The sequence below is a fragment of the Falco rusticolus genome, chromosome 5 (genome assembly GCF_015220075.1).
Source record: "Falco rusticolus isolate bFalRus1 chromosome 5, bFalRus1.pri, whole genome shotgun sequence".
In the NCBI taxonomy this organism is placed as follows: Eukaryota; Metazoa; Chordata; class Aves; order Falconiformes; family Falconidae; genus Falco; species Falco rusticolus.
This window is the reverse complement of record NC_051191.1, coordinates 23,643,466-23,669,398: the sequence shown is the minus strand read 5'-3', so window position 1 is coordinate 23,669,398 and position 25,933 is coordinate 23,643,466. Positions and strand designations below refer to the sequence as shown.

The 25,933-nt window shown below is 43.3% G+C and overlaps 1 protein-coding gene across 4 annotated transcripts in view; it reads left to right on the top strand.

Moving 5' to 3' along the window:
• The window catches only part of CAMK1D (calcium/calmodulin dependent protein kinase ID), a 230,379-nt gene that overhangs the window by 96,817 nt on the left and 107,629 nt on the right, over positions 1 to 25,933 (top strand). For all 4 annotated transcript variants that reach the window (XM_037389136.1, XM_037389135.1, XM_037389134.1 and 1 more), the window contains one exon: positions 2,315 to 2,446. In XM_037389136.1, the coding sequence (XP_037245033.1) occupies positions 2,315 to 2,446 (132 nt within the window). The remainder of the gene's footprint in view (positions 1 to 2,314; positions 2,447 to 25,933) is intronic.

Genomic DNA, 25,933 nt, shown 5'->3' with positions numbered 1-25,933 from the left:
GACTGGGATGGGAGCTGTCTGTGTTTTTATAACATCATAAACACTGGGAGAGCTGTGTGATCAGCGACTGACTGCTATGAATACACTGCTTTTAACAGCATTTAACTGAAGGCAAAAGGCTTCTTCAAGACACAGCTGGAGAGGGGTGCGATGTTGAAAGCTTAAGCAGATGGGCCTTCGGGGGGTCCTGAAATCTAGCTGGGAGTGGTCCTGTGAGTTTCTGAGCACCCTGGTCTGCAGCTGAAGCTGATGAGCCCTGAGAGGTCTTAGACCCTTCTAGTAAAAGGGTTTTATTGCATTTCTGGTCTGGCTGTCCCAAGCATGAGAGTTGGGACGAAACCCCCATTTGGTGACTTGAATGGTTCTGATTGCTGCTAATAGGAAAGCAAAGAACAGGTCTTTTAAAGCAATTTTTAAAACAATTTGGGTGGCTTGATTGCGCAAGCCATTAGGATCAGTTGTGTGGGCTTGGGCCTGTGATGCTTTGACATGACACAGTAGATTATACACAAAGCAGAAAACAGTGAGTTGTTCCTGTACTTAGAGTGGCGTAAATGTGGTCAGAGCCTGTCCTTTTTGGCAAAAATGAGGCAAAACATTCAGAGTGTCGCTGCCACATGTAAAAAAAGGATCAAACATCCACCGTAACAGTTTGCAAAAGTCTCTTTTCCTAAATTTCCTGTCACCATTTCCCTGTTGCTGTTGGTTACAAAAGCATTTCTGGGTAAACAGGTGCTTTCTTTCCAAAGCAGCAGCCTATTCTTTTTGCTTATCCATTTATCCCTAGGCTTAATGATTCATTCAGTCATTTTGCAACTCAGGAACTGTTGGTGAGGTCACAGCTGCTCGATTGCGTTGTCAAAGTGCATGACTTAAAAAGGAAGAGCCTGGCCAGGGAAGGAAACACTTCTGTTTATCTGCAAACATCTAGATAAGCAGCAGTTGTGGGGGATGAAAGTCAGAGAAAGTTGGTGGTAGCCAAATGTGGCTGTGATCAAACATTAACATTTTAAGAGCAGGCTGGAGTGTGGTTGGCTTTGCTCAGTAAGCTCCTGAGCATTTTGCATGGAGAGCTATGTAGAAAAGCAGAATAATCTACTGACGGGGGGGAACCACTAAAGGAAAGCTTCCTGCCTCTTCTTGTTTTGTAAAAATAAAATATGAAACTTTGGCTGGTGGATCCTTCAGTCGTAATCTGGTTAGACAAGTCCTTGGCTCTGATGGCTCTTGGATGAAGCAGGTGCTTCAGCAGGAGTTTTGGTGAATAGGAGCAAAGATTTGCTGTTCCTCATCAGGCCAATGCCCTGCCTTGCCCAGTACCTCGCTGCTAAACAATAGTGAGCACCAGAACACAAGAATGGTCCTACTGTGACGCAGTAAAGGTCAGTCCAGACCAACTGTCTGAATGATGTGCAAGTGCTCAGAAAAAAAGTGTGAGAACAGAAAAGCAGTGTATATAGTACTGAGTGTAATGCTTTCCTGGCTTCTTCTCAGTCGGGTCCAGATGCTTTGGAGGAAGCCATGAGAGTGCAAGAACTAACACACTGTTACGGAATAACCTAATGAAGGAGAGGCACTGCCCACTCTTGGCAATTAGTGACTGGCTGCTGTGATAAAGTTTCTTCATTTGTGTAATCCTCTCTGGGGTAACTGTAGGGAGGCTGCTATTAAGGCCGATGTTTAGACTTGTGATTTAATCTGATTCTTTGCCTTTAACGATTACACACAGCAGTTTGTGTTGTGGAATAAGTCTGTGTACATAGAGAAATTCTGACGCTGCTTCCCCGTCTGAGTCAGGGTTGACCCAAGGGTGAGGAGATGCTCTGGGCTGCAGGGGAGGACTGAAGCAGAGGTCCTGACCTCTTGTGGTCACCGAGGAACAGGGAGCACTCATGGCGCTGGTGTGTCACTTAAGTCCTAGGGACTAATTCATGCTGCTATGTGAATTAAACCTCCAAAAACCTCAGGAAGGGAGAAAGTACATCATCCATCAAATCGGCAGCCGGACTATGGTCCATGCTTCTCTGGGCAGAAATGGTACTTTCTGATTTTCAGGCTTTACTTATCTTTCTGCTGGACTATGGTTCTTTAGTAAAATTGTTGTATTTGGCAAGCCTTTAATGTTTTGAGTGAATGTGGCAGTCTGCATGTGTTTGTAATGGTGGAGAAAGGTGCTTGTAATGCCATTGCTGCAGTTAGGAAGAGCAGCTTTCAAAAGACACCAGAAGAGCTATATTCAATGGCTGTGTTTCAGTTAACAGCTTCCAAAGAAAAGGCACCACTTAAAACCACGGTTTTTCTTTTCTTCTTGCAGGGGTGCATTCTCTGAGGTTGTTTTGGCTGAAGAGAGAGCGAGTGGGAAACTCTTTGCAGTCAAGTGCATTCCCAAGAAGGCACTGAAGGGAAAGGAAAGCAGCATAGAGAATGAAATTGCAGTCCTGAGAAAGTAAGTATCAGACCTTCATTTCTGCTTCTTTGCTTCAAGTAGATGCTTCCATTTAAGGAGCAGGAACAGTGATTGACAAGTGTGACTGACAGGTTGTTCAGCCCATCACAGGCAGACAAGATGACTCAAGTTTAAATGATGATGAAAATGTTTTGAGAAATGCTCTGGTTTTCTTTTGTATTAACGCAGCTAGATGACTGCAAAGTGGGAAAGAAGAGGAATTGGGCTGGAGTAAAGCTTGTGGTGCCATAAAAAGACCTTATCCACTAATGATGTCAGTGGCCGGGTTGCTGGCTTTGAGGAGAGCAACAGCAGGGTTGTCATTCCCACATGCTTAGAACAGTCTAATACTAATTGCTCTATGGCATACTGTGTATTGTTTTAGGAGACAGTAGTACCTGTACTACGGAGAGGCACCTCTGCCACTTCTGGAAGTGATTTTCCAAGGCAACTTTTATTTTATCAGAGTTGTCCGCAATGTGTATCTTTTCCTGACCACAGCTGGATAAGAAAGTCAGCTCACAACTGCTATGAATTCAGTGTAGTCATTAAAGGCTTGATGCTTACCTCTTCCTTGTCTTATGCCCTGAAGGTGGGATTCATCTCACCTGACTTGAGACTCTTGGATCTGAACTCATCACCCTCAACTTTCTTCCTAGGAAATGGAAAGAGATTGATCACTTTATGATTGGTCCATGTAACTTTTTTTCAACTTTTAAAAGTACCTTCTCTTCTCATTGATTTGAAGGCAGTACAATTATGTAGAAGCGTATGTTGGACTGGGGCACTTTGATTCCTGCTGCACTGCTGTTGCTTGTGGGACTCCTTGACTCAGCTCCTGGTCATGTAGAAGCTGATGGCAGATTATCTGGGCACCATATGACAAAAGTGATCCTAAATCTTTAAAACTAGGTACTTCTGAACTAAATGCTCACACAACCAAGCCAAAATAGCAGGTTCAAGGGCAAACTCGTCCATCTCAGTAGACAGAGGGGATCCTTTTCAGTGAAGGAACAAAAGTGGGACTCCAAACAGCTACAAGCATTTGTTGCAGGTGCCTTCCCATTGCCAGACCCGTGTCAGGCCGGCACAATGTAAGCCCAGTGACAAATACCGCACGTTGGCTTGCTGTGCAGTGATACTGAGAACCTGTCATAAGGCTCAACAGTTGCCATCTCCTTCATCGGATAATAATGTACCTGGCAACTTGAAACAGTCTTTGTCTGCAGGGGTTTGGCCCCTGATACTCATCTATTGGGTAGAAGAGCAGCAATATCGGCATGCACTAAGGATTGCCTTGCATCAGCCTTGACCCTAAGCTAGTAGAGCAGAGAAATCATTCAGGTTATTTTTATGCTTCTGTGTTGTGAAATGTTTCTGTTCCCTGCAAAAAATTTCCTGAGAATCCCGGAGGCAGCACCCGGGCTGTGCTATTCCAGCTGCAAGGGCAGGAGAGTGAGTGGGTAGAAAATTCCTTAATTTCATACAATTCGATCTGCTTGGTCTCTTGTCGTATGCACGTTAGGACCTTAAGAGGAATTTTTCCTTTTTTTATCTCCTGATGTCTTCTACTTGGCTGTTGCTAATACAGACTTTGCATGTAATTGTATTTATTTTGAAAATAAACATCCTTACTAGTGGACACAGTATCGAATTTGTATGTGCCACCACAGAAACACTTAGAAAACAACAAAGTGGGTGTGCCTACAATTGAGGAGAGGGGGTATCAGCCCGTTTCTCTGTTCAGTGAATTCTGTGCTTCAAAATCTGTCAGTAAAAATAGATTTAAGGGAGGCAGGGTGGATCCTGAACAGCTGTTGCTAAGCTCAAAAGGTATTTAAGTGTCCTTGCTTCTGTTCCTGGTAGCTTAATATGAGTGGGGCTGGCTAGTTTGCGTGTTGTCTAATTAGTGGGTAGGCTGCCAGAGCCCTGGGCTGCCCTACATGGCTGAGGTGCCACAGCCTTGACAGGCTGTGCACTGAACTGCCACTTCTGAAGGGGATGTGTGCAGAGGCTGCCTGGCAGGAGGAATTGGTCCCTGTTCACTGAAAGGAAGGTGCAGAGTCACAGAGGATGGATCCAAAGCAAATATAAACATGCATGTGTGTTGATCCTGGTCTGCCCGTCTGGTTTTGCATTATGCCTTCGGGTGGTGCTTAAACTCTGACAGGATAACAGCCCCAGAGGACACCATGCCTAGCTGAAATGCAGGCACACTCCTTGTGATCCTTTGGAGAAGGTTCTCCTGTCTGACACTGGGCTTTCTCCTCCTATATTTGATCATTATATTTTTGTCCTCCTCCAGATGAGGTGCTTGCTTTCTGGCAGACATCTGCCGAGCGCTGGGAAATGCGACTCTTCCTGAGTTCTCCAGTTATGTGTCAAACAGGGGTCTAGGGGGCAATCCTGAATCTACTCCATGGAGCCTCTGCCAGCTCTCAGGTGAGCTGCTCGTGCCCCTCTGTGTGGTCAGTGGGTTTTTAGGGACAGTCAGAGATTGTGCTGGCTGTGTCCAAGACTGGTACACACAAGCACCACATATACTTTGTACCCTCAGGCTGCCCTGGTGGAGGTTTGTCCCCTTGCCAGTCCTGCCAAATCATCCAGATCTGGCAGAATCGATATGGAAAAGGGTTTGAATGATGTCGTGTGTTGAAGTCATATTTTAGATAATGTTTTTTAAATTCAAGATTAAAAGCCTGTGCATGGAGCACTATAGGATGTAGAACCTGGTGCTGAAAGCTTGAATCCAGTGACCTTTGGGTGCCCTCTCACTTCTGCTGCGGACTTCCCGTGTGACCTTCTGTCACAGTATTTGTCGTCTGTCTCAATATTTATTGTCTGTGAAGCAGCCTTTAGTCAAAAGACCTTCGGATAAAAAGTTTTACCTGCAGTTTGTCTTGCAGTCCCTTCTCCTGCCAGCAGACCCAGGGAGCGGGTGCAAGAAGGGAGGTGTCTGGGCTGGGCTTTTAGCGTGAAACAATTGCAGCATCCTGCCAGTCCTTCTGCATGTTGGAAGTGTTATTCCAATGTTCCGTGTTGGGAAAGGTCAGTGGTCCCCATGTGAAGTACATGGAAGGTGGGAGATTTTCTCTCTCTGTCTGTGGGCTTGGACACTCTTGCTGCCAAAACAAAATGACACGTTTTAGAAGCGATGTTCTGCTAACAGAGGAGCGAGCTGCCAGCCAACTGATCTGCATGTTTGTGTGAGTGCCAGAGTGAATCATGCATACTCCATCATTTTATTTTTCCAGCCATGGCCAACAAATCTGTTCTTAAAAAAGAAAAAAGGCGGAAGAGCCGTTAAGTCAATATTTACACCAGCAACCTTAACAGGGTTCTTCCAATATGGACTCTTTTGTGTCCCGTGGAAATCCATGGCAACATTCCCCAAAGACTCGGATGGGTGGGGATGGAGTGAGAAGGAGCTCGTTGTCGACTGCAGTGCTGGGAGAGACTAAGTTTGCAGTTAATCCAGGAGCCTGAGCCTGACAAAGTGTTTTAAGTATGTGGCTAATTTTAGATGGTTATTTGTTCCAGTGAAATTGGTGAGTAGGTTGAGCTCACCTTGCTGAGCTCATGCTTAAAGGGATGCTTCAGAGCAGGGTGAAGGTCCCACTAGGCGCCTGTGTTTGGCACTGCATCAGGAGGGGGGTTTCCTTAATGTCTTCGCTTGGTGCCCAGATGATGCACTGGTGCACAGGGTTGCTGTTTTGTCTAATTGTGTGCTGGCTGCCTGTAGCTGGACGTGGGGCAAAGTATTACGTCTGATCACAAAAGCAGGTGACAAGATGAACGGCATCATTTTTAGTTTTTTAAAGTTATTTCTTTTGCATTGGAAAACATGCTATTGTTTAGAATCTGAGGAAGAAAATGGGATCTCTAGAACCAAACTGTTGCAGCTCTGTTAACTAACTGGCTGTGGGGAATGACAGCACATGGTCACCTTCGTGTGACACAAACTTCTGCCCACCTGAGTTGTGGGCAGTTTCATAACCTGTTCTGAAAGGAACCGGTTTTTTGTTTTGAGCAGAAAGGTAAATGCAATCCTTTCCATTGTTTGCAGCAGAATAGAGGAAATTTCTTCTGCTTATGGTAATTGTGCAGGTGTGAACACGCTGAAAGATGAATCATCTGTTAGACGGGTTCCTGAAGGCAGTAGGTGGTGTGAAGAGTTGGACTGCAGAGAAGCACCCGGCTGAGGGTCTAGTTAAATAGAAAAAAACCCACAACCTTGTAAGAGTCAGAAAGAGAAAAATATGCCTGATCTCTTTTCTTTTCTTTTCTTTTTTCTTTTCTTTTTTCTTTTCTTTTTTCTTTTCTTTTCTTTTTTCTTTTCTTTTCTTTTCTTTTCTTTTCTTTTCTTTTCTTTTCTTTTCTTTTCTTTTCTTTTCTTTTCTTTTCTTTTCTTTTCTTTTCTTTTCTTTTCTTTTCTTTTCTTTTCTTTTCTTTTCTTTTCTTTTCTTTTCTTTTCTTTTCTTTTCTTTTCTCTCTTCTCTTCTCTTCTCTTCTCTTCTCTTCTCTTCTCTTCTCTTCTCTTCTCTTCTCTTCTCTTCTCTTCTCTTCCCTTCCCTTCCCTTCCCTTCCCTTCCCTTCCCTTCCCTTCCCTTTCCCTTTCCCTTTCCCTTTCCCTTTCCCTTTCCCTTTCCCTTTCCCTTTCCCTTTCCCTTTCCCTTTCTTCACCACTGTTTATCACAAGAAACTTTCTAGCTGCCTGGGCAATACCTGAACAATCATACAGATCCAGTGGTGAGTGGAGCAAAGCAAGGGGAGGGACAATAAGCTGTGTGCAGCCCTGCACTCAGGTGTATTGATGACTTCATAGCAGTAATGTGCACGAATAAGTCTTCTGTTAAGCAAATACTGTCTAGATAGCAAATCATACTCTCCTTTACCTAGTTCCTGCTGAACAGGGATTTAAAAAATTATTTCTAAATTATTTACGTATCCCCAACGCTCACCCCCTCCTCTTTACTCTCCGAGATCCTCTGGGAAAGGCACCATTAAATTCCTTATTAGAAATCAGAGCCATGCCTAATTGCGGACTGAAGTCTTTTTTGCGGTTAAACAGCACGATTGAACTGTTCCTAGCAGGTCAGCTAAAATTCTGCTGGTGGTTTCCATTCCCGTTTCCTCGGAAGGTGAGGGGGACTGGGTGTTTGAGCAGTGATTCATGCCCAGGCGGCTGCCTCACCCCTTGTGTGCCTGTACCTAAAGCCAGGAGCTCCTGCTATAATAACGAGCAGAGAGGGAGTCAGGGAAGCATCCTCCTGCAAAGTCTGGGGAGTCAGGGCTGGACCCATTTCAAAAGTAAACAGAAAACAGCAATGAAAAATTTTCCTGAAGTGGGTGGAAGTGTGGGCGTTCCTGCTCTCCCATAAATGAGACAATGGCCAAAGGGGCCTCTTGCTCCATCCCCCAAGGTAGTGCCATTCCTGACACTGAAGAGGACACCCTCCATAACAAATGTGGAAAAATCACCCTTTCTCAAGATTTACATGGAGACTAAAAAAGTAGTTTAAAATTTTCTACCTTTTTGCTCCTTTTCAGTAGCCCATTGCCAAACTTCCCGTAACCCTGCTCTGTCCCATATTCTTGCCTCTGTAAGACCTCATCCCTCCGGGGCTAACTCGATAGCCTCTAGGAAGATGAATCCAAATTTAGTTTTGAAACCCATTAGTTCCTTCTTATTAAACTCTTCTGTGCAATTTAACTTGGAATCAAAGGCTACATTAATTCTGAATAAAATCGGCCATGCAGACATTTAATGTGCCCTAACATAAATTCAGGCATTTAATTAATTCAGATGAACGTTCGTGAATGACTCTGTGGGACAGACCCATCTATTCAAGCCATGGCTGTCTCTGGGTCAAAAAAATACAGCCCTTGCAGACTCCAATGGTCCCATACTCCAGTTTCCCAGTCTGGAGTCTCTGCTGGTGCCCACTCATGCTCTCCTATGGTAACTGTTTTCTGTGCGAGGCCATGCAGCTGGAGCACAGGGCCAGCTGAACTGGAGACGCTCAGATCTTGTGTTGGTAAGTGCCAACATAAAAGTGATGGTAATTAGATTGTGTAGCTGGTGTACAAAAAGCTGTGGGACTGGGGTTTAAGGTGTTAAATGACTAATTACCTCTTTACACCCCAGCAGTAAGAACTCTTTTTCCCAGTAAAGAAATGAATGGGATGGTTAGGAAAGGAAAAAATGAAAAAAGCATTTGGTGTCTGTCAGGTAACGTTATTTCTCTGAAGCTTTACTTACCCTATAGACAAAACAGGCTTGCTGTTTTTTTATTTCCTTTTTTTTTTCCCCTCTGTGAATAATGGTGAGAAGATAGGCTGCCTCAGCAAGAATTGAAGAGACAGCTGGTTGTTATATTAAGTAATCACTTTCAGAGAAAGCTTTTATGTAGATTTACTTGTTAAAACCTGGCTTGCTCATGCCATTGCGGTTGCGCTGGGGTGACAGAAGGCTGATGCTGCCCTCCCCACGTGGCCGCGCTCCAAGCCCTGCCAACTGCAAATCCAGGGCATCCCAAAAGCTGGCTACCCAGTGGGGTCCTGCACCCCTGAGGGTGCCCAGGCATGCAGCCACCAGTAAGGGGGTGATACCCAGTGGTACCGTTAATGATGTTGATGTCAGTGGTGGTAGAGCAGGGCCCTTCCAAGGATATATTTGTTGTCATCCCACATGGATATGCTTCACCATTGCCCCCATGTATCTGCTGGGCTGACCCAGATGCCTGGTGGGACCTCAGTGCCTGCCCTCAGTGGAGGGCACTGCTGTGGGTGTCCCTGCTAGGGAGGCAGGCTAGGCATGGAGAGGAGCCAGAAGCTGCAAAAGGCTTCAGGGTAGGGGGACAGTTGGGCATGCCTGGAGGCTGACATCAGCTTTAGACCATGAGATCATCTCCTGAATCAAAGAGATGCAGACTGGATGAATTGCCCTTCTCGGGTTTCAGGCAAAAGTGAATCTGACCCTATATATGTGGGTATGGCACAGGACAGCTCTGCCTTGGCACTAGCCCTCGACTTCTTGTTAAGCAAATCATTTTGCTGCAAAGAATTCATGTGAGTGAAAAAAAATGTGAAACCTGAAACAAAGATGACGCCGTTTTTGATCACTGAGGTGCTGGAAACTTTGCAGGGGAAGACTTTGCAGCCAGGACTGTCTAGATTGTATTTCATGCTAGATTAGATGTAAGCAGATGTAGAGAAGCAGATCAAGGCATCTTAAAAATCCTAAAATACATTAAATGAGAGAGAAAAATCCCCTCTGAAATAGTAAACACAAACAAATCCCTTATATCTTCTCTGGTCTTACACAGTTTCATTTACATGCAGTGTGCTCCATAACAGCTTTAGTGATGGCGCGCGTCATTTCTGCGTTGCAGCCTGATTTTGTGCCGTGCGGACGCAGACGGTGGTGCTCCTTCAAGTAGGTGACAGTGCAAGTCATTTCACTGTAATTGCTGGGTGACAATGCAGCTGTCCTCTCTTCTGGGGAGTGTGATGCTTTACTAAACCTCCCTTGCATAACTGTTGTCCTTTAAGGTCAACCCATACCCTGACTCAACTCGAAAAATGGCATATCCATGTGGGGAGGAGGTTGCAGGTCAGAGGGGTTGAATGTACATCATCGCTCAGAGCTCCGACTTGGAAGATAATTCAATGTGTTATGGAAGAAACAGCTGTTTTCCGAAATAGTTGCTCTAAGATTCTTTCAAGTTAATGGAATGGGGTATTCAGCCTCAGCTGAAGCCTGCTTCCCTGCCTCATGTGTTTTATGTGGACCCCATCCTGTGCATAGCTGGAATAACAAAACTGGTGTCCTTTCAGAGCTCCTAGCTGAAGAATGAGTCTATACCCTACTTTCCACTATTTATTACTCGGGAAGATGGCTACAATTGTGTTTCAGTGGTACATGTATCTGATTATACACACCATTGTCGGTTACATAAAAGGAAAGAATTGTTAAGATGCATAAAGACTCTAATAAGATCCAACAGTCTGATAAATGACTCAGCTTTATATTGGCATGCCTAAGGTCTGCCTTTGTTACACCCACACGTTTAAGGCTGAGAGTTACCTAATCTGCAAGCACATGCCTTTGGTAGTTGGGAAAGCATTTTCACAAGTGCTCGCAGCCCAGATCTTCAAGGATGTGTTGGTGCCCAAAAGTTGCTGAATCCATCGTCCTAGGTGGCTTCGTTAGGCAAAATACTTCCTCTTCTATTTTTTCTCACAAGATTCTTCATTGGTAATCTGGAATATTTTGTCTAAAACTAAGGGTTTTTTCCCATGAATGTAATTTCTTAATTTGGAAAAAAGTATAAAAGGCTGTGTAAAGGTCTCATGGCATTAGCAAGTGAAGATGTCTTTGTCAAAATATTATCGACATACTGCATTTTGCTTGTCTTCTCTAACTTAATCTTGAGATATTAACTGGAGGAATTCAGTGTTTTGTATTAAGCTGCTGTGATGTAATGTTGGGAGACAGTTTCTAACCACAAAATGACCCTATTATGATGATGGCTAAGTTATTTACCTGCGCAGTCCAAGCACCTCAGCGGGTATTCCTTTATCTTACCTTCATGCTATTAAAAACCATGGCATTAACTCATAAAGCACTGGAGTATCTGAGTGGTCAATTAGCACTATAATTTGTGAAGCACTGCATGAAGGAAAGAAGTAAATGCAAGGTAGGATTCATCTGGCCAGCTGGGAGCATCCTCAAGGTATGCAGCTGCATCTGAGCTCAAATCTCACTTGTTGTGGAAATCATCAAATATGCATTTCTAAGTGGAACAGAATGTACAAGGAGGAAAAACAAGTATTCAAAAAATGTCAGTTCAAGAAAGTAGAAACAGAAATCTTATCAGAAATGACAGTTTTTGTGAGCACTCCTTGTCCAAACCAGTTGTTTGCTTTTAGTTGCATGCTAAAATGCTTTCTGAATACAAGTTGCTTTATTTTTGGCCTCTATTTTGTGAAATTAGACGAGTAAGGCTATCAGTGGGCAAGTTTTTGTGATGTGTGAATTTAAAACAACTCTGTTGGCAGCTTCTGCCTCCTGTTTTCATTTATAGAAGCTGAATCACAATTGTATTTTGTGTCTCATTAAGGTCGTGATTCCAGGTATCCTCAACCAGAGTTTCACAGAGGGGGGTTGGCTCTGACCATAATAAAATGGGGAAATTTTTGCGTTCTATCCCACTTCCAACTCACCAGGTTAAACCTACCAGTAACCTCTGTGTTTATATATATATATATATATATATAAAAAATATATCCTTTTTATATATATATATTAATAAAAGTATATCCTGAACTGACAGCTGCATAAATTAACTGGTATTTGGCCAACTAAGTCTGCAGTTGTCATCTGTAATATATATTGATTCACTCTTATAATGCTTACTCATACAATACATTGTTTGTGTTCAGTAGGAGTTGTGAAGAAAAACAGTGTTAAAAAAAATTAAAATTCTGTACATACCGACTTTGTCTTTTGACAAAGACAGACACACAAGGCACTCACTTAGTCTGTGGGCTGCCCGAGCGCTCAGTTTGACCAAGGAAATGGTGATGTCAATATTTTTCCAAATTAAACACAGATTTTTTTTAAAAATCAGAAATTCTATTTTTCTTAATTGTGCCTTATATTCATAAAGCATTGGCTTAATCAGAATAGATAATTTTTATTCTGAATTAAGATTGGCCAAACTAGGGGGTTTTGCTTCTGCAACTATAGGACTTTAAACCTGTTAATCAAATCAATTTTCAGAGTAAAGCCTAACGTTTTCCTTGACTGCATCCATGTTTCTGTGTTTCTGGCTATCAGAGACATCCAGCTACACTGCCCAGTTCTTAAATCTCTGTAAGTGCAGAAGCCTGTGAGTTAGTTTTAATATCAGCAATTTGTATTAGTAAGCGGTCTATGAAATAATTTCCCAAAGGATATGTGACAGCTAGCTTTTACTTTGCCAGCTACTTTATCAAATTAAAATTATGGAGCATTACATTAAACAGGGATGCTATTACCTCCTTTACTTGCCCTTCTTTTTTTTTTTTCTTCTTTTTTTTTTCCAGGAGGGTAGACATAGGTGAATTCAAGCTTTCTTAGAGACAACAGGTCCTTTTTTGAAGGCATTTAAAAATAAAAATAGCAGAATTTATTTCTTTTTCTTGCAAGTTTGTTCAGTAACTTTAAGAAAATATATGTGTAGGAAGCTTTAACAAATAATGTAATATATATTACAGCTCTATATTGAATCAAAAAAGACTGACAAGTCCACAGCAGTGAAGTGTACCAGATATGTTTTTGCCCACCAGCACTGACTCCTTCTGAGATTAGTCCAAAATTTCTATATATAATCTGTTTGGTTCACACCAAATAGCATAACAGGCTGCTTCAAATATCTTCATACCTTTGTGATATCTCCTGTCTTGACTGACGCCCCAGGGATTAAACTGGGACCATTTTGGACTTACACATATATATCTTTACAGTCTCAGCTAAGCAGCCGTTCCCTGCAGGCAACTGGAACAGATTCAGATCTTGGTAGACCGGGCATTGAGTGCAGTAGTTAACTCATGCCAAAATACTTGTTTGAAAAATACGTATCAGCGTGGAGTTGTTTTTCAACTTTTTAAGACTTTTTTTTCTCTCCACCAAAAGCAGAAGAGTCCACATGCAGCAGCAGTGTTTGGCGTAACACACTTTGTAAAGAAGCATCTCCCTGGAGCAAAGCAATCTGGTCATTCCCATGTCTGCTGTAAACCTGGTAAATAGAACAGAAAACGGTGGCTGTTCACAACTTTTCTCTTGGAAGGGATGATAGGGGATTTTGAACTGAAAACAAAGAGGAAAGGGCTTTTTCGTTATTTTTAAAATGCTCTCATATGTGAATCACAACAAATGCGTGGACATGGCCCGACACACAAAAATGCAGCTTTTATTGGCATTTATATAGAAACACCAGCCCTTCCCTTCTGTGTTACTGTAACAGCGACGGCTGTCTGCTTTTTTATTTACTACAAGTGGATTGTTGGGAGGGAAGTTGAAACTTTGAAGTTTGAAACTTTTCCTTCTGTGTTTTTTGGGTGCGTGAGAAAATTGCTGTTGAGTGTAGCTGCTGATGTCCCGCAGTGTTTATGTCTTGGAGGCATCATCCTGGCCATTTATGGTGTGCAAAACACGCGCCCAAGCCATGGGGCATTCAGCATGGGTAAACGAGCGCTCGTCATTAACAAATAGACATGGGTAATATGATCTAATGCTATTCTGGTCAATAGGAAAATTCAGAGTCGTTGAACTTGGTTACGTGCCTCTTGGAGGCTCCCTTGAGAATCTCAACCCAAAGCAAAAGTGGAAAGAAAGCCTAAGCTGAGCTCACCCGTGAGGGTGGCGGGCCTTGGTTGTATGCAGTCATGCAGTGTGAACTCAGGGCTTTGTACGTAGCAGACACGCTGCACAGCCTCCTTTCCTCGTTTCCAGTGCCCCCTGAATTAATATCTCTAAAAAAAAAAAGAGCCATAGCCCATCTGTGTGGCTTTACTGTTCCAGAGGTAGTTACTCCCATCTTCATGCCCTCGTAACTCAGGCATAGCTAAGCCAGCACAGGATCCTGGCTTTCCCGTAGGGATAGCTCTCCGCCACCTCTGGGTGATGCCCACTGGATGTTCCGTCTCCCTCTGGGGGTGGGTGGGAGGGTGTGGTGGCTGGTTTATGGTGTTACTGCTGATTTAGGCTGCTGTGGCTGAGGCCAGACTTCACCCTGAAGAGAGGGAATCTGCCAGGCACTGGCCACATCCCCTCTCCTCTCTCCATGAGCTTGAACAAGGGAATCCAAAAAGTCACTTGTGTGAGAGAGTGGGGAATGTGATCTCCAACTGACAAAGCTGGGGGTTCTCCTGCTGGGTCTTTCTGCTGGCATGAGGCTGGTTTTCATTCTAGAAACTGAAAGATCAGGCACAGAGCTCACCACCGAACTTCACCTCGAAAGCATGGGGTTGGCACGTAGAGATTTTCTCCCCTCTTGGCTTTGCTTTACTATTAGGGCCATGAATTGCTGACTTTGTTTAAAATTCTTTCTTTCATTAGAAGCATATGTTTCTGATTTTCTTCTTATGGTGACATAGTTTGCACTCTTACCCAAGAGCTGTTTTCTTAATAGGGCAAACTATATTTGGAATCACTCTCAATTGCTCTTGAAATGGAAGATTGATGTCAGTATTTCTGGCAATTTTTCACTATTTTTCTTTCCCTGTAGTCGAGTATTAAATAACTATTCAAGCTGGGAACACCTACACCACTTTAACATAATTTGATTTGTTTTATTTCAGTGCTGTATTTGCTTCTAGAGTAGCTGATATAGGTAAACATACTGGCGAGATGATTTGTGCAGGTTTTAGTAAATAATGGAAAGGGTATGTCAGTGAGCATAGAGGGCTGTGCCTTTGCATCAGTTTACACACAGGGAAATCTTACAAGCTTTGGAGACCTGATCCTGTGTGGGCTCTGCCGTATCTATGTCTTAGGTAGACTTGAGTGGCGTTTTTAAAAGCATCTGCACAGCAGAATGATCTGAATCCCATTGAAGTCCCCTATCTAGGGGATGTTAGGAGACCTCATGGGTTTTGTTAGTCAGCTGTATAATTTCCTATGTCATGATTATTCCTACAAGCATCCATGTGGGAGATGACTGATTTCTGCTCTTGGGGTTGGTCATATGCAGTTCTTCAGTGTCCTGCCGGTCCTTCACTGTCCTGGACTACAAACCAAGAAATGTCAGCCCTACCTCCCGGGACCCATTTGCTGGGTCTGCCTTCGTTAACACTCCAATCCCTCTCAGCACCAGCCCCAGTTTTCTGCTTGCCTGGAGGCAGCAGGTTAGAAATAATGCATACCCTGGGGCATTTCAAAATGCAGGATTTACACTCTTTTTAGTACAGCTTGCATTTTAATCCAATCTATGTGTCAGGACGGTTTGGAGAGTGGCAGTGTAAACTGAAAAAGAATGGCAGCAAGTTCAGCTTAGTTAACAGCACACACAGGTGCTTTAGTCAGCACATGGCCATATGCACCTCAGGAACCTCCACGTGTTGGGTCTTCTTCACCCGGTGGAGCAGTTTATCTCCAGTGGGCAAGGTGAAGAGAGTATCTTCAGCGTGAGGGTGGCCAGCCTGCCCTCCATCATGCCTCTCCCGTCCTTTCAAGAGAGACATGCCTGGTGTGAGAGGGAGCACTCAACATGCTGCTGGTCTTGCATCATTTTGGAAACGTTCTTTAAGACTGCCTTGTAAAAAAGCAAACACCTTTTTCAAGAAAAAAAAAGCAGGACCCAGACTGCCCAAAGGTTCAGGCTCATTTTGAACTAGACTTTGGGTTTATGCAAGCTCTCTCTAAACTCTGAGTTTCATTCTGGAAGGAGGATGTCACTCACCTGGTCCGACCGTCTGCATCAAATGGGCTGTGCTATTTTATCTGTTTATGCTATGTAGATCTTGATAACAGGATTTGACTAACGTGTAGTGGTTAGAAAGGTAGCCAGGCTCCGTGGGAGTCTCCTGCTTATTCACTGGAGCTGCGAAAACATCCCCTATACTCCTCCCCCCAAAATACTCTATTATTCCCATTTGTCTGGGGATTTGTCTGGGTTTAACTTCTATCTACTTGTGGGTGTGCTTTTTGATGTATTACAAACTCTGGTGTTTAATTTTCTGCCTATGTAGGTACTTCTGTGTAATCTTATAAGTTTTTATGAAGTTTTTACTAAGCAGAATTGAGTACAGTTCTTCTTCATAGACACCCTTTGGCACCGGGAGAATATTTTGGTCATTCCTCACATGTACTCTGTAGCTAGACATGTCCCCATGGCATATAGGGATTTATGGAGAGCGTGGCAGGAGAAAAAAGTGCATTTTCAGACTGGGGTAATCCTGAAAAGAGTGCTTGATTTTGTAATAATCCTGGTGATAATCCAGATTTTGTCTTCATTTATTGATTAAATGCCCTTGTGAGGTTTGGTTAACTGAGAGGTAGGAAGAGCTGATTTTAGGAGCACACCGATGCTGTGGGGGCGAGACACGTCAGGGACCCATAGCCAAGGACATGAAGTATCTGGAAATCAAGCAAAAGGAGGGGGTTTGGTGGGGGAATCAGTTCCCTGACTGCTGTGTGCGACTGGTTTCTTGTTTTTAGGAAAATGAAAGAGCATAAGCCCAAGAGTTTATTCTGTAAATGGCTTTATAATAATGGTTTTCAGCCATTTGAATAGGCAGGTACTTTTAATTTTTTTTCCAGTGGTAGGGCCAGCTCCTGCACAGCAATTTATTTTGAAACTCACAGATGATGGATTTACTTTTTTATTTATCCTTTACAAACCCTGTGAAGCCCACAGATCCCCAAGGGTCTGCACTCCTCAAGGTGGAAACCACCCCTCTGAAGCATAAAGGAATGAAAAGAAACTTTAAAAAAAAAACACCAAAAAAACCCCCCCGCAAAACCCACAGGAGAAAGCAGAAGTTTACTGTGACAGGTTCAAATTAATACAGAGGAGCCATGCTGGGTGCCTCGAGTAGCAGTATAGTTGAGAAGGAGTTAGTATTGGATAAGGTTTTCAGGAAATCCCTGTGTATTACCTTTTTTTTCCCCTAGTAAGTACTTGAGCTCACAGCATTTTTAATTGATCTCACAGGAATCTCAGCCACTCCTTGCCCATCCTGTGCTGTAACCACTCTGCAAGAGAGAAGGTGTTAAGGGCTGTTGGTGTCACTGAGAGTGTTGGTGTCTGTGGTTTTGTTCTTGGTCCCGGCCACAGTTTCCCTTCTCCAACACGGAGGAACAAGCTCAGAAAATAGCATTTTTCTGAGCCTGTTACAGACTAAACTTTTATTTTGAGGGTCCTAAAAGAACATCTCTTCCCCAAACCTCCTCCTACAGCCACACGTGTCCCAGGGTTTGCTGGGTGGCGGCAGGGTCCCACTGAAATAACACTTTAGAAGCAAAATTGTGGCCATTGCTGAGTTATATAAATATCAGTCCTTGGCACTATTATACAGAGCCAAAAGTATTGCTGGGAGAAAGCAGTTAATTAAAAACTGCTTTGCAGTGCTGTGTTTTTCCTTGTATTAAAAATAAAGCAGAGCATCATGAGCAGTTGGTCTTGCTGTTTCATAAACAGTTTTCCACACATTTTCTCTTCTTTACTTTTGATAACATTGAGGAATTACACTGCTGATCAAAGAAGCTGCCTGGAGTCTGCTATGGTGGGACCAGAAGCTTTTCCATAGCTCTGCCAGTTAGGACTTAGCTGTCCTGTAACAGCAAAAATGCTCCTCGCTTGTGATCATTACATTTGTAGTAATCCACCCTTCCCTGGGAGACACAACACACGCACATTACTCTAAATAGAAAATATATTTAAACATGACACATGGCCAAATGGATGCTTTCATGATTGAGTAATCCAGGAGAAAGGGGGAATGGAGGAGGTAAGGGAGCAAGACAAAAAGATTGAGGAAAAATGTTTCACCAACTTGGATGCTGAAAGAGGTTCCCAAACAGTTAATTCCTGCTGCATTTTTCATGCACCTCACTTAAAATAGAAAAAAACCCTGAAAGTGTTCTCAAATGCTAGGAACGTGAACGGGAGCTGTGAACCCTCTTGCGAACTTGCACTTGTTCAAATTCACCTTTGGTATTTCATAGATAGTGGAATTTTACAGGTAAGCTCTAAAAGCTTTGAAAAGCCAAGTGAAATTATGTGCCAGATCGTTCTTGCACTCAAGGAGGTGGTTTCCAAATCTCATCAGAGGTGCATCCCCACAGCTGAGAGTCAAGGCCAGATGCTGGCCGCAGCTGTGGCTGGGAAAAGATTTGAAAATTTGTGGACAAGGGCTCGAACCTCCCCAGTATTTATTCCCTGAGTTAAACCCAAATCGAACGGGGATCAATAATCCCTCGGGGCTGCAGAGGAATTGGGGGTTCAGGTGCTCATACCATGGTCGATTTTGCTCAGTGTGCATGGTGCGGGGATGGCAATCTGCAGCCACGCTTCCTGTTACTCCTTGTTCTCCAGCGAGATGCTCGCTAGGACTTGTGTGGATCTGAGAAAGCTAGTTTTGTGTGTAAGTCGACTTATGGAGAGCACGGTGTGTACCATGTATTACAAAATAGATTTGTCTGTAAACAATGCTGACCTTTACCATGGTGCAGTCTGCTTGAAAAGAACGCCCTGAGGAGACATACTCCACCAAGTAGACAACACTGTGATTTCTGTAATTTGCGTGTGGTATTTCTGACTTAGGAAAGGCTAAGCCATTTCAGTGCTGTCACTCCCCACCAGATACCTTAACACGCTCTTGTCCAGGCTCTGGCTGGTAATTCTGCTCTAAGTCAAATTATTTCAGTAGGGATGGATGATGTGTAGAGCATAATTGTCCCACAAAAAACTTAAGTATTTTTGCTGTTTCCTTTGGTTGGAGTTAATGAGATCCCTCACACAACTGACTTGCCTGCTATGAGCAGAAAGGGCACATGCAAGCTGTCATTGATGTAACGTGTTGTGGTATGGACCACATTATAAACCCATCTGTATGTGCATCTCTTAGCCCCAAAGGAGTATTTTAACCATCATGGTTAGCAGCTGACTCTCACCATGGTATTTTGACACAGTGTTTGCAACACTGCAGATGATGAGGTACAAACAAAAAATATCCTTCTCTACCTGTCAAGTGGTGGAAGCATTTTATTAAGGTCTGTGGGAAAAGCATTTGTGAAGAAACATTTTTTTCAGCCAATCTGATGGTGGCATGGGTATCAGTAGAAATCCTTTGCATCGTGGTGGTGCTTGAGGGCCCATCCTGGACAAAAAGCCTCAAATAGTAATTCCTTTAGAAAAACAAAGCATTACTTTGCCCAGGCACGTACTGTGTCCCCTCCTTCTCTCCTTCAGGAAGCTCTTCCAGAGTGCTGGGTCAGCCCAACTGCATCTGACTGCCACTGCTGAAATAACTGAGTCTGGCAGAAAGATGGATGCTCCCTGGGGTAGCATAAGCTTAACTTAGTGTAAGAGTATTTCAGATTGGTACTCAAACCTGTTCTTGTATGCCCTACAGAGCAGGGGACCAGCACAGGCTGAAATACTGTGGTGTGATGCAGCACATGGATGTTTGACCAACCCATGGTGAGAATGAAACTAGGCAGCGAGCCCAGTTTCTTTGTGAACTCATTGGTCAGAGACAGGCAAAGCAAATATGCTCATCAGGAGTCAAGATGGTGATCAAGTCTTTATATTTCCGTTCTGGGAACTGGAAACGGTCCCACCTTGCTCAAGACATCATTACAGTAGGATACCTGCCCTCAAACAGTTAAGCGCTGATGCTTATCCGAGGTATTTCCTTCTTCTGGGGAATGTGTCAAGCACTAAATGATGTTGGAAGGAAGTGTTACATTCTGTATGAAAGTGTACACAGACACACAGACAATTTATTTTTCACTGGTGATTTTATTCTGGTAGCCAGGTGTGGTTCCAGGCTAACTTGACATGCTAAGTAGTCCCCGAAGCAAAGCAATAATTTGCATTCCTCTAAACAAACACATCCTCTAATTACTGTTTTAAAGGTGATATCACATAGGAAGAAGCAATAGCAAATGATTGTATAGGGTGGGACACACATCAAACTGGCACTGGAGTGAAAAAATCGTCTTGAAGTTGTAATGACTTGTCTTTTACTTGGCATGCTGCTTCGCTTGCCCCATGCTTAGTAAGAATTTGGGTGTCATATTTCCTAGGGAAGATTGTTATATAGGGATCAGTGTCTGTCCAAGTTGCAAAAAGGCCTCTTTCTCATCAGTTGGCCTCTGCTTTATGTTTTGTTTTTTTCCTTTTATTATTTGCTTTTTCCTGTGTGAATTTTAACAGGTCAGCACTTGTAATGTCAGCTGGGAACTGCACAGGGTTCTCCTGTGGCATAGACAGAAGATGCTACAGACTAAGTTAGAAGAGCCCATCTCTGCAGGACAGGGTGCAATAGGCTCTTAGCAACCACACGTGGGGTACAGAGGGGGCTCCAGCACATGCAGTCATCAAACAGTTGTATCTTGAGGAATGCGCAGTCAAGACAAGCCAAAATCTCTTAGTAATGAAGATTGCAGTCAGCTTTCACTATGAAGCCCAACTTTTGATCCTCTATTGTCCCCCTGGTCATGGCTTGCAAAACTTAATTAGCCTCAAAGATGACATTTGTTTTCAAATAGGCTGTTTTGATTTCTGCAGAGCGAAAAGGAGATCAATCCAATTTGGTTTTAGTCACAGACCACTGGATAAGTTAGCATTTATTGAACACTTCTATATGTTCTGGAGTTGCCATCCCCTACTTTTACCATGCCACTGGCAGCAATGCTGGGCAAGTCACGGGCCCTGGGTGATGTCATTCTCTGCTCTCCTCCATGAGCAGCTGCAGTCTGAGCTTACTCTTTTATTCCATGTGTTGGCTAGCAGAGTTAAAATGTGTTCCATACAGCAAGTTGGAGGTGATGGCTGTATAATTACTCCATATTAAATGTCTGTAAAACCTCCCCAAACATTCTTTATGCTTTCACTTCTAGAAAAAAAATCTGAAATTATTTAATAAAAAAACCCAGTTATATCTTTAAATCATATTTCCTTCTAGTTATCTAGGTTGAGGTTGTTTCCCTCTTATTTGTATGAACCTTTTCTGTTGTTTCTGTTATGCATTTTGTGTATTATAAAACCCTCTTCCTCACACTCCAAGAGGAAAGCAACATGGAAAAAGCAACCTGTTAGAAAACAGCCCAAAATTCAACATCTCTGCAGTCCATATTAGTAACGGAGAGAGAATAAAGATTTCATTAATAGTTCTCGTATCTGATTGTTGTTCCACATTTCAACAAAACATGTGTAAAATATTACCACTGACTGCAGCCACAACATGTCATGGCAACGTGTCCAGGAATGGGCTACACATACCAGCACCTGAGATACTGTTCCAGACAGATGCTCAGTGAAAACCACAGGAATACAAAAAACAGAGAGGGGGAAAGAGACTTTTTTAGCTGTACTGCACTGTGTGGATCAGTACAGTTCATCACCAGAAACCTGTTTAAATTTCAGAAAACAAACACCTGTTTAAACAATTTCCTTCCATTAGCATTCTGTCAGAGGTTTCTTTGTTCAGAGTCTTCCGAGATAGTTATTTATTCTTCATCCAAAAATAATTTAGTTTCATCAGAGTGAACCGTAGCATGCTTCAGCTAGCAATAACTTGAGTTTGCACAGTGAGACTCTGTGGCCTCTTTGATGGCAAGACACGGTGACTTTAACAAGTGCACATTCCCTTTTCGAAGCGGGATTGCTTGTGATATGGCGAGCATTGTACGCAGGCTGAGGGACGTAGCCATTGTTTGTATGAATATCATGCACAGCTGAGTTTATATACTTGAGACGATCCTGTCTGACTCCAAGGAGATAAATGAAATTAAGTTTCAGAAGGGAAGTAATTAGGCCATGAAACAATGGCAAAGATAAGGCGCTATGGGAGAAAATTCACTTGAATAAACAGGGAGTGGAGGGAGCTCGTAGTGAAGAAACACAGGTTTCCTTGGCAAACAATAGATTAGCAAAGCTAAGACTTCTCAAAATTAAAATGAGAACTAAAGGGGCTGCTACAGATCTGACAGCCCTGGCTTTGGGGAGAGAAGGGACGGATTCATTGGAGAATGGTCTTGTCAAGGAATCTCCTTCAGAGGGAGATGCTGGGAGGAAGGGCTTCACGGTGGATTAGATACAGACTTCAGCCTTTTCTCGCTTGCTACAGACCTCTTGGGAAATTGGGTTTGCTTCCTACAATCAGTGGCCACAGAGAAAAGACTGCGAGGTCTTTTCTCTACTGCCAGTAGTAGAGGGATCACCTGTGTGAAGGTGCACGTTAGAGTCGTAGGGCAAAGAGGGTTTAGCCAACAGCCTTCAAACTAAAGAGAAGTGGAAAAAGTGAAAGAAGCGCTTGGTGAAATGCACTGCTGTTGACAGAAATTTATTTCTTCTAAAACCGAGCAAATTCCCAGCCCTGAAGTCTGCCTTTATAGTGACTGAGACAACAGATTTTTTATTATTTTGCCTGACCTTTAGTTAAACAAATAATAAATGCTACCACAAAGAAATACTGCATTACCTTCCTTTTAGATTATCTAATAGCATAACTTGTTTGGAGAATCAGGCTTTAAATCTCTTCCTAGTTACATTTGGTTTACATTTGTTTAATTTTTTTTTACTTTAACATTCTGAATTAAAATCTAACTGGATGTAATCAGCTATAAGCATAAGCAGCTTGCAAACAGTGCCAGTGGGATGCTGAAGGTTTTTTATGTGGATCAGCCAGAGTATCTGGAAACTCACAACTGTGAGAAGCAATGGCGTATATTCTTTACAAATTCCTGAAAGTAGACGATGTGCCATCTTATCAGGTTCACGTGAGCCATGGATCCCTGAAGAGATGAATACTGCATGTTTTTCCATTGGATAAAAGATGGCAGTATTGTTGGCACTGTGCATGGGAGGGATCCTCTTTATCAAACAGCACATTTAATCATACCGAATCCTTAGAAGTTATTTAAATTTAAAATATTGTCTTAGTCTTAAAAAAATGATGTTGTAAAATGTGTAACAGTCCCCATTTCACAGGCAATCACCTGGAAATCATGGGGGTGTCTGTAGAAATCCATGAGTCTTTGAGTAAAAAATCAGGATGTAAGTGAGATTTCTCAAGACAGTGGGGAGCAGATGGTCGTGCTGAGGGACAGGGAAGTAGGCACTCCTGCATCAGTTCTGGACAATGATTTGAAGCTCGGTGACGAAAATGGCCTCTTGATTTCAGCTGCCAGCCTCACCCCCTGCTATGGATGGACACTTCATCCACAGCACCACTCAGCCCGTTTATAAAATTATGAAAAGTAAATTCTGTTTGAAATGGAGGATTAATGTAGTCAAGGGACTGCAGTGAGCAGAGAGGGTGTACACACATCTGTCCTCTTGTTTTATGCTGAAAACCATCACCGCATTGTCTGATTAATGCATCAGATAGATTAGGAATTGCCAGGTCCCTGGCAAATTTAGTGAAGGTGTTATCATCTTGCTTTTGAGGTTATAAAATACAGCTCATACACATACCTGCTTGATGTTTGGTAACTAATTTTAGATTTCTATGTTTGAAAGTTCTTTTTAGTATTTTTTTTGTGGGTGATGTGGGTAAGCAAGAAAGCGAGGAGACATTTTAGTCTTGGAAGAGGTTAGCAGCATGTGCCAGAGAGTCATGTTCTAGCTTTTTATAACCAACTTCAGACATGCTTTTCATAGCTAATGTCTTCAGTAGACGCATGCAGGGGAGAACTCTGGAACCAGGAATAATCTTACACAGCGGGTGGATTCATCCTGGGAGGCAGCTGACAGTTATTTTCAGAAGGCAAACTCTTTCCTTGGGGTTTCTTGCAAGGAAGAGGAAGTTTTCAAAAGGAGTTGTGCTCACAGTCTGCTGAGTCAGCACATCCTTAGGTTGCTCTGCTTAGGCCCTGTTCCCAGCTGGCATATCCCATTCAAAGGGTGCTGAGAGAGGTCTCAGTTCATTTCCAAGCCGGCAGTACCCTCCCTTGGTGAATTTTTTCACTTTCAAGGACTATTTCTACTTTAATCAACTGAAAGTTGAGTTCCTTTGGGCCATTAGACATCTGTGTTCTTCCTCTCAAGAGGACTGTTATTCTGGCAAAAAAGAGCTGGAGGCTGTTTATCTGCAGAACTCTTTGGCCAAGTCCCACCTTCAAAATGTAGTATTGTTATTTGGAAGGAAAAGGAAACCCTGAGAGCCAGGGTAGGATGCAGATTGTCCTAATGTGGTCCAAGCTTGCGGAAATGATCTGCAGAGAGAGCTGGGAGCCTGAGAGCAGCCCTCCTGAAAATCAAAATGTTGGATGGGTATTTGCCTAGAAGTAGGCAAAGGCAGTGCCTGGGCTGCTGTCCCTCTCTGAAGCTCAGAGACCTACCTCTGGACAGTACATCAGCTGCCTCTGTTCATCCTGGAGCCAGACCCTACAGCCCTTTCTGGAGCTGGGTATCCAACTGAGAGGGGCTTACTGTTTGTGGTTGTGTGCTGCCTTGCTGGTGGGGTTGTATGGCCAGAGGATGAGACACCTCACAGCTCACAAGTCCCATCTCCTGGGTGGCTTTGCTGCCTGCCACCAGGCTAACAAACTTCCTGGGTTTACGTGTTCTCACGCCTTCCTAATGAAAGTGGCACCAGGAGAGCAGGATTTGAGGGTCAGAAGGAGACCACATCAAAGTGGTCCCACCTAGCTGGGGCTTGGAGCAGGGAGATCTTTCTTCTGCTCTGCTCCATGGCTATGTCCTCTGCCTTACAGATATTGGATTAGCAGCAAAAAAATTCCTAATAGCTAAAAGCTGTTCAAATGCAGTACAAAAAGAGTTCACGCCACAGGGGAACTGATATGAGAGACAGATGTGGGCAGATGAGACAGCACAAGGAATCAAGAGAAGTTCATTAGAATCACAGCATGGTTTGGGTTGGAAGGCACCTCTTTAAGTTCATCTAGTCCAACCTGCCTACCATGGGAGCTCACACACAAGACTGGCCAATACATCTTGTCACCTTTAGGAAAGGTTTTTAGGAGCCTAGAAGAGTTGTGAGGAGGGCTTCAGTGATGGTCACCCCGAAGATGAGGAGCAGCTCCAAAATGTGTGGGCATCCAGTGTGTGTAACAGACAGCATAAAGGTACTTGGTTGAAAATCTGCTTCTTTCTTGATGAGCATCACCACCTTGTTAGAGGTGAGAAATGAGTATTCAGTGCAATAGCGATAGGCTTAGAAGGTCCTTGAAGATGGAGATGGAGGTGTTATGTTTCAGGGAATAGATAGCTGAAGAGCCAATGGATAGATGAGCACAGCGGAAAACATGAACTAGGAAATGTGCTTTGCGGCAATACGAGTGAGTGAAAAATGTCAGAGAGGAGGAGATTGCAATAACTGAAATGCATGTGTTTGGGATTCTTCCCTTTCTCTTATTCCTGATTGCTCCCCTGAGCAGGGTCTCACAGACAGCACAAATGGAAGCACAAGCCTTTGGGAAGTGTATGTGACTGCTGTCATTACATGGCATGGCTGGCTCAAATAGCAGCCATGGAGATTACTGGTATATGCAAGACAGCCTGCCATGGAGAAAAAAAAGAGCGGACTTCTGACAAAAAGTAAAAGGATGGGGAGGAGGCAGCTGAAACCAGAGGAGAAAATAAGACATAAAACCAAAACCAAAACTACAAACGAAACAGGAGGCACTAAGTAACAATTAGGCTAAAGCCAGATTAATTTTAAGTGTTTTAACCATTCATGCTGAGTGATTAAGTGCTGTGAGATTTGACAACTCTGATTGTCTACTCAGAAGTGTATTTATGCCTG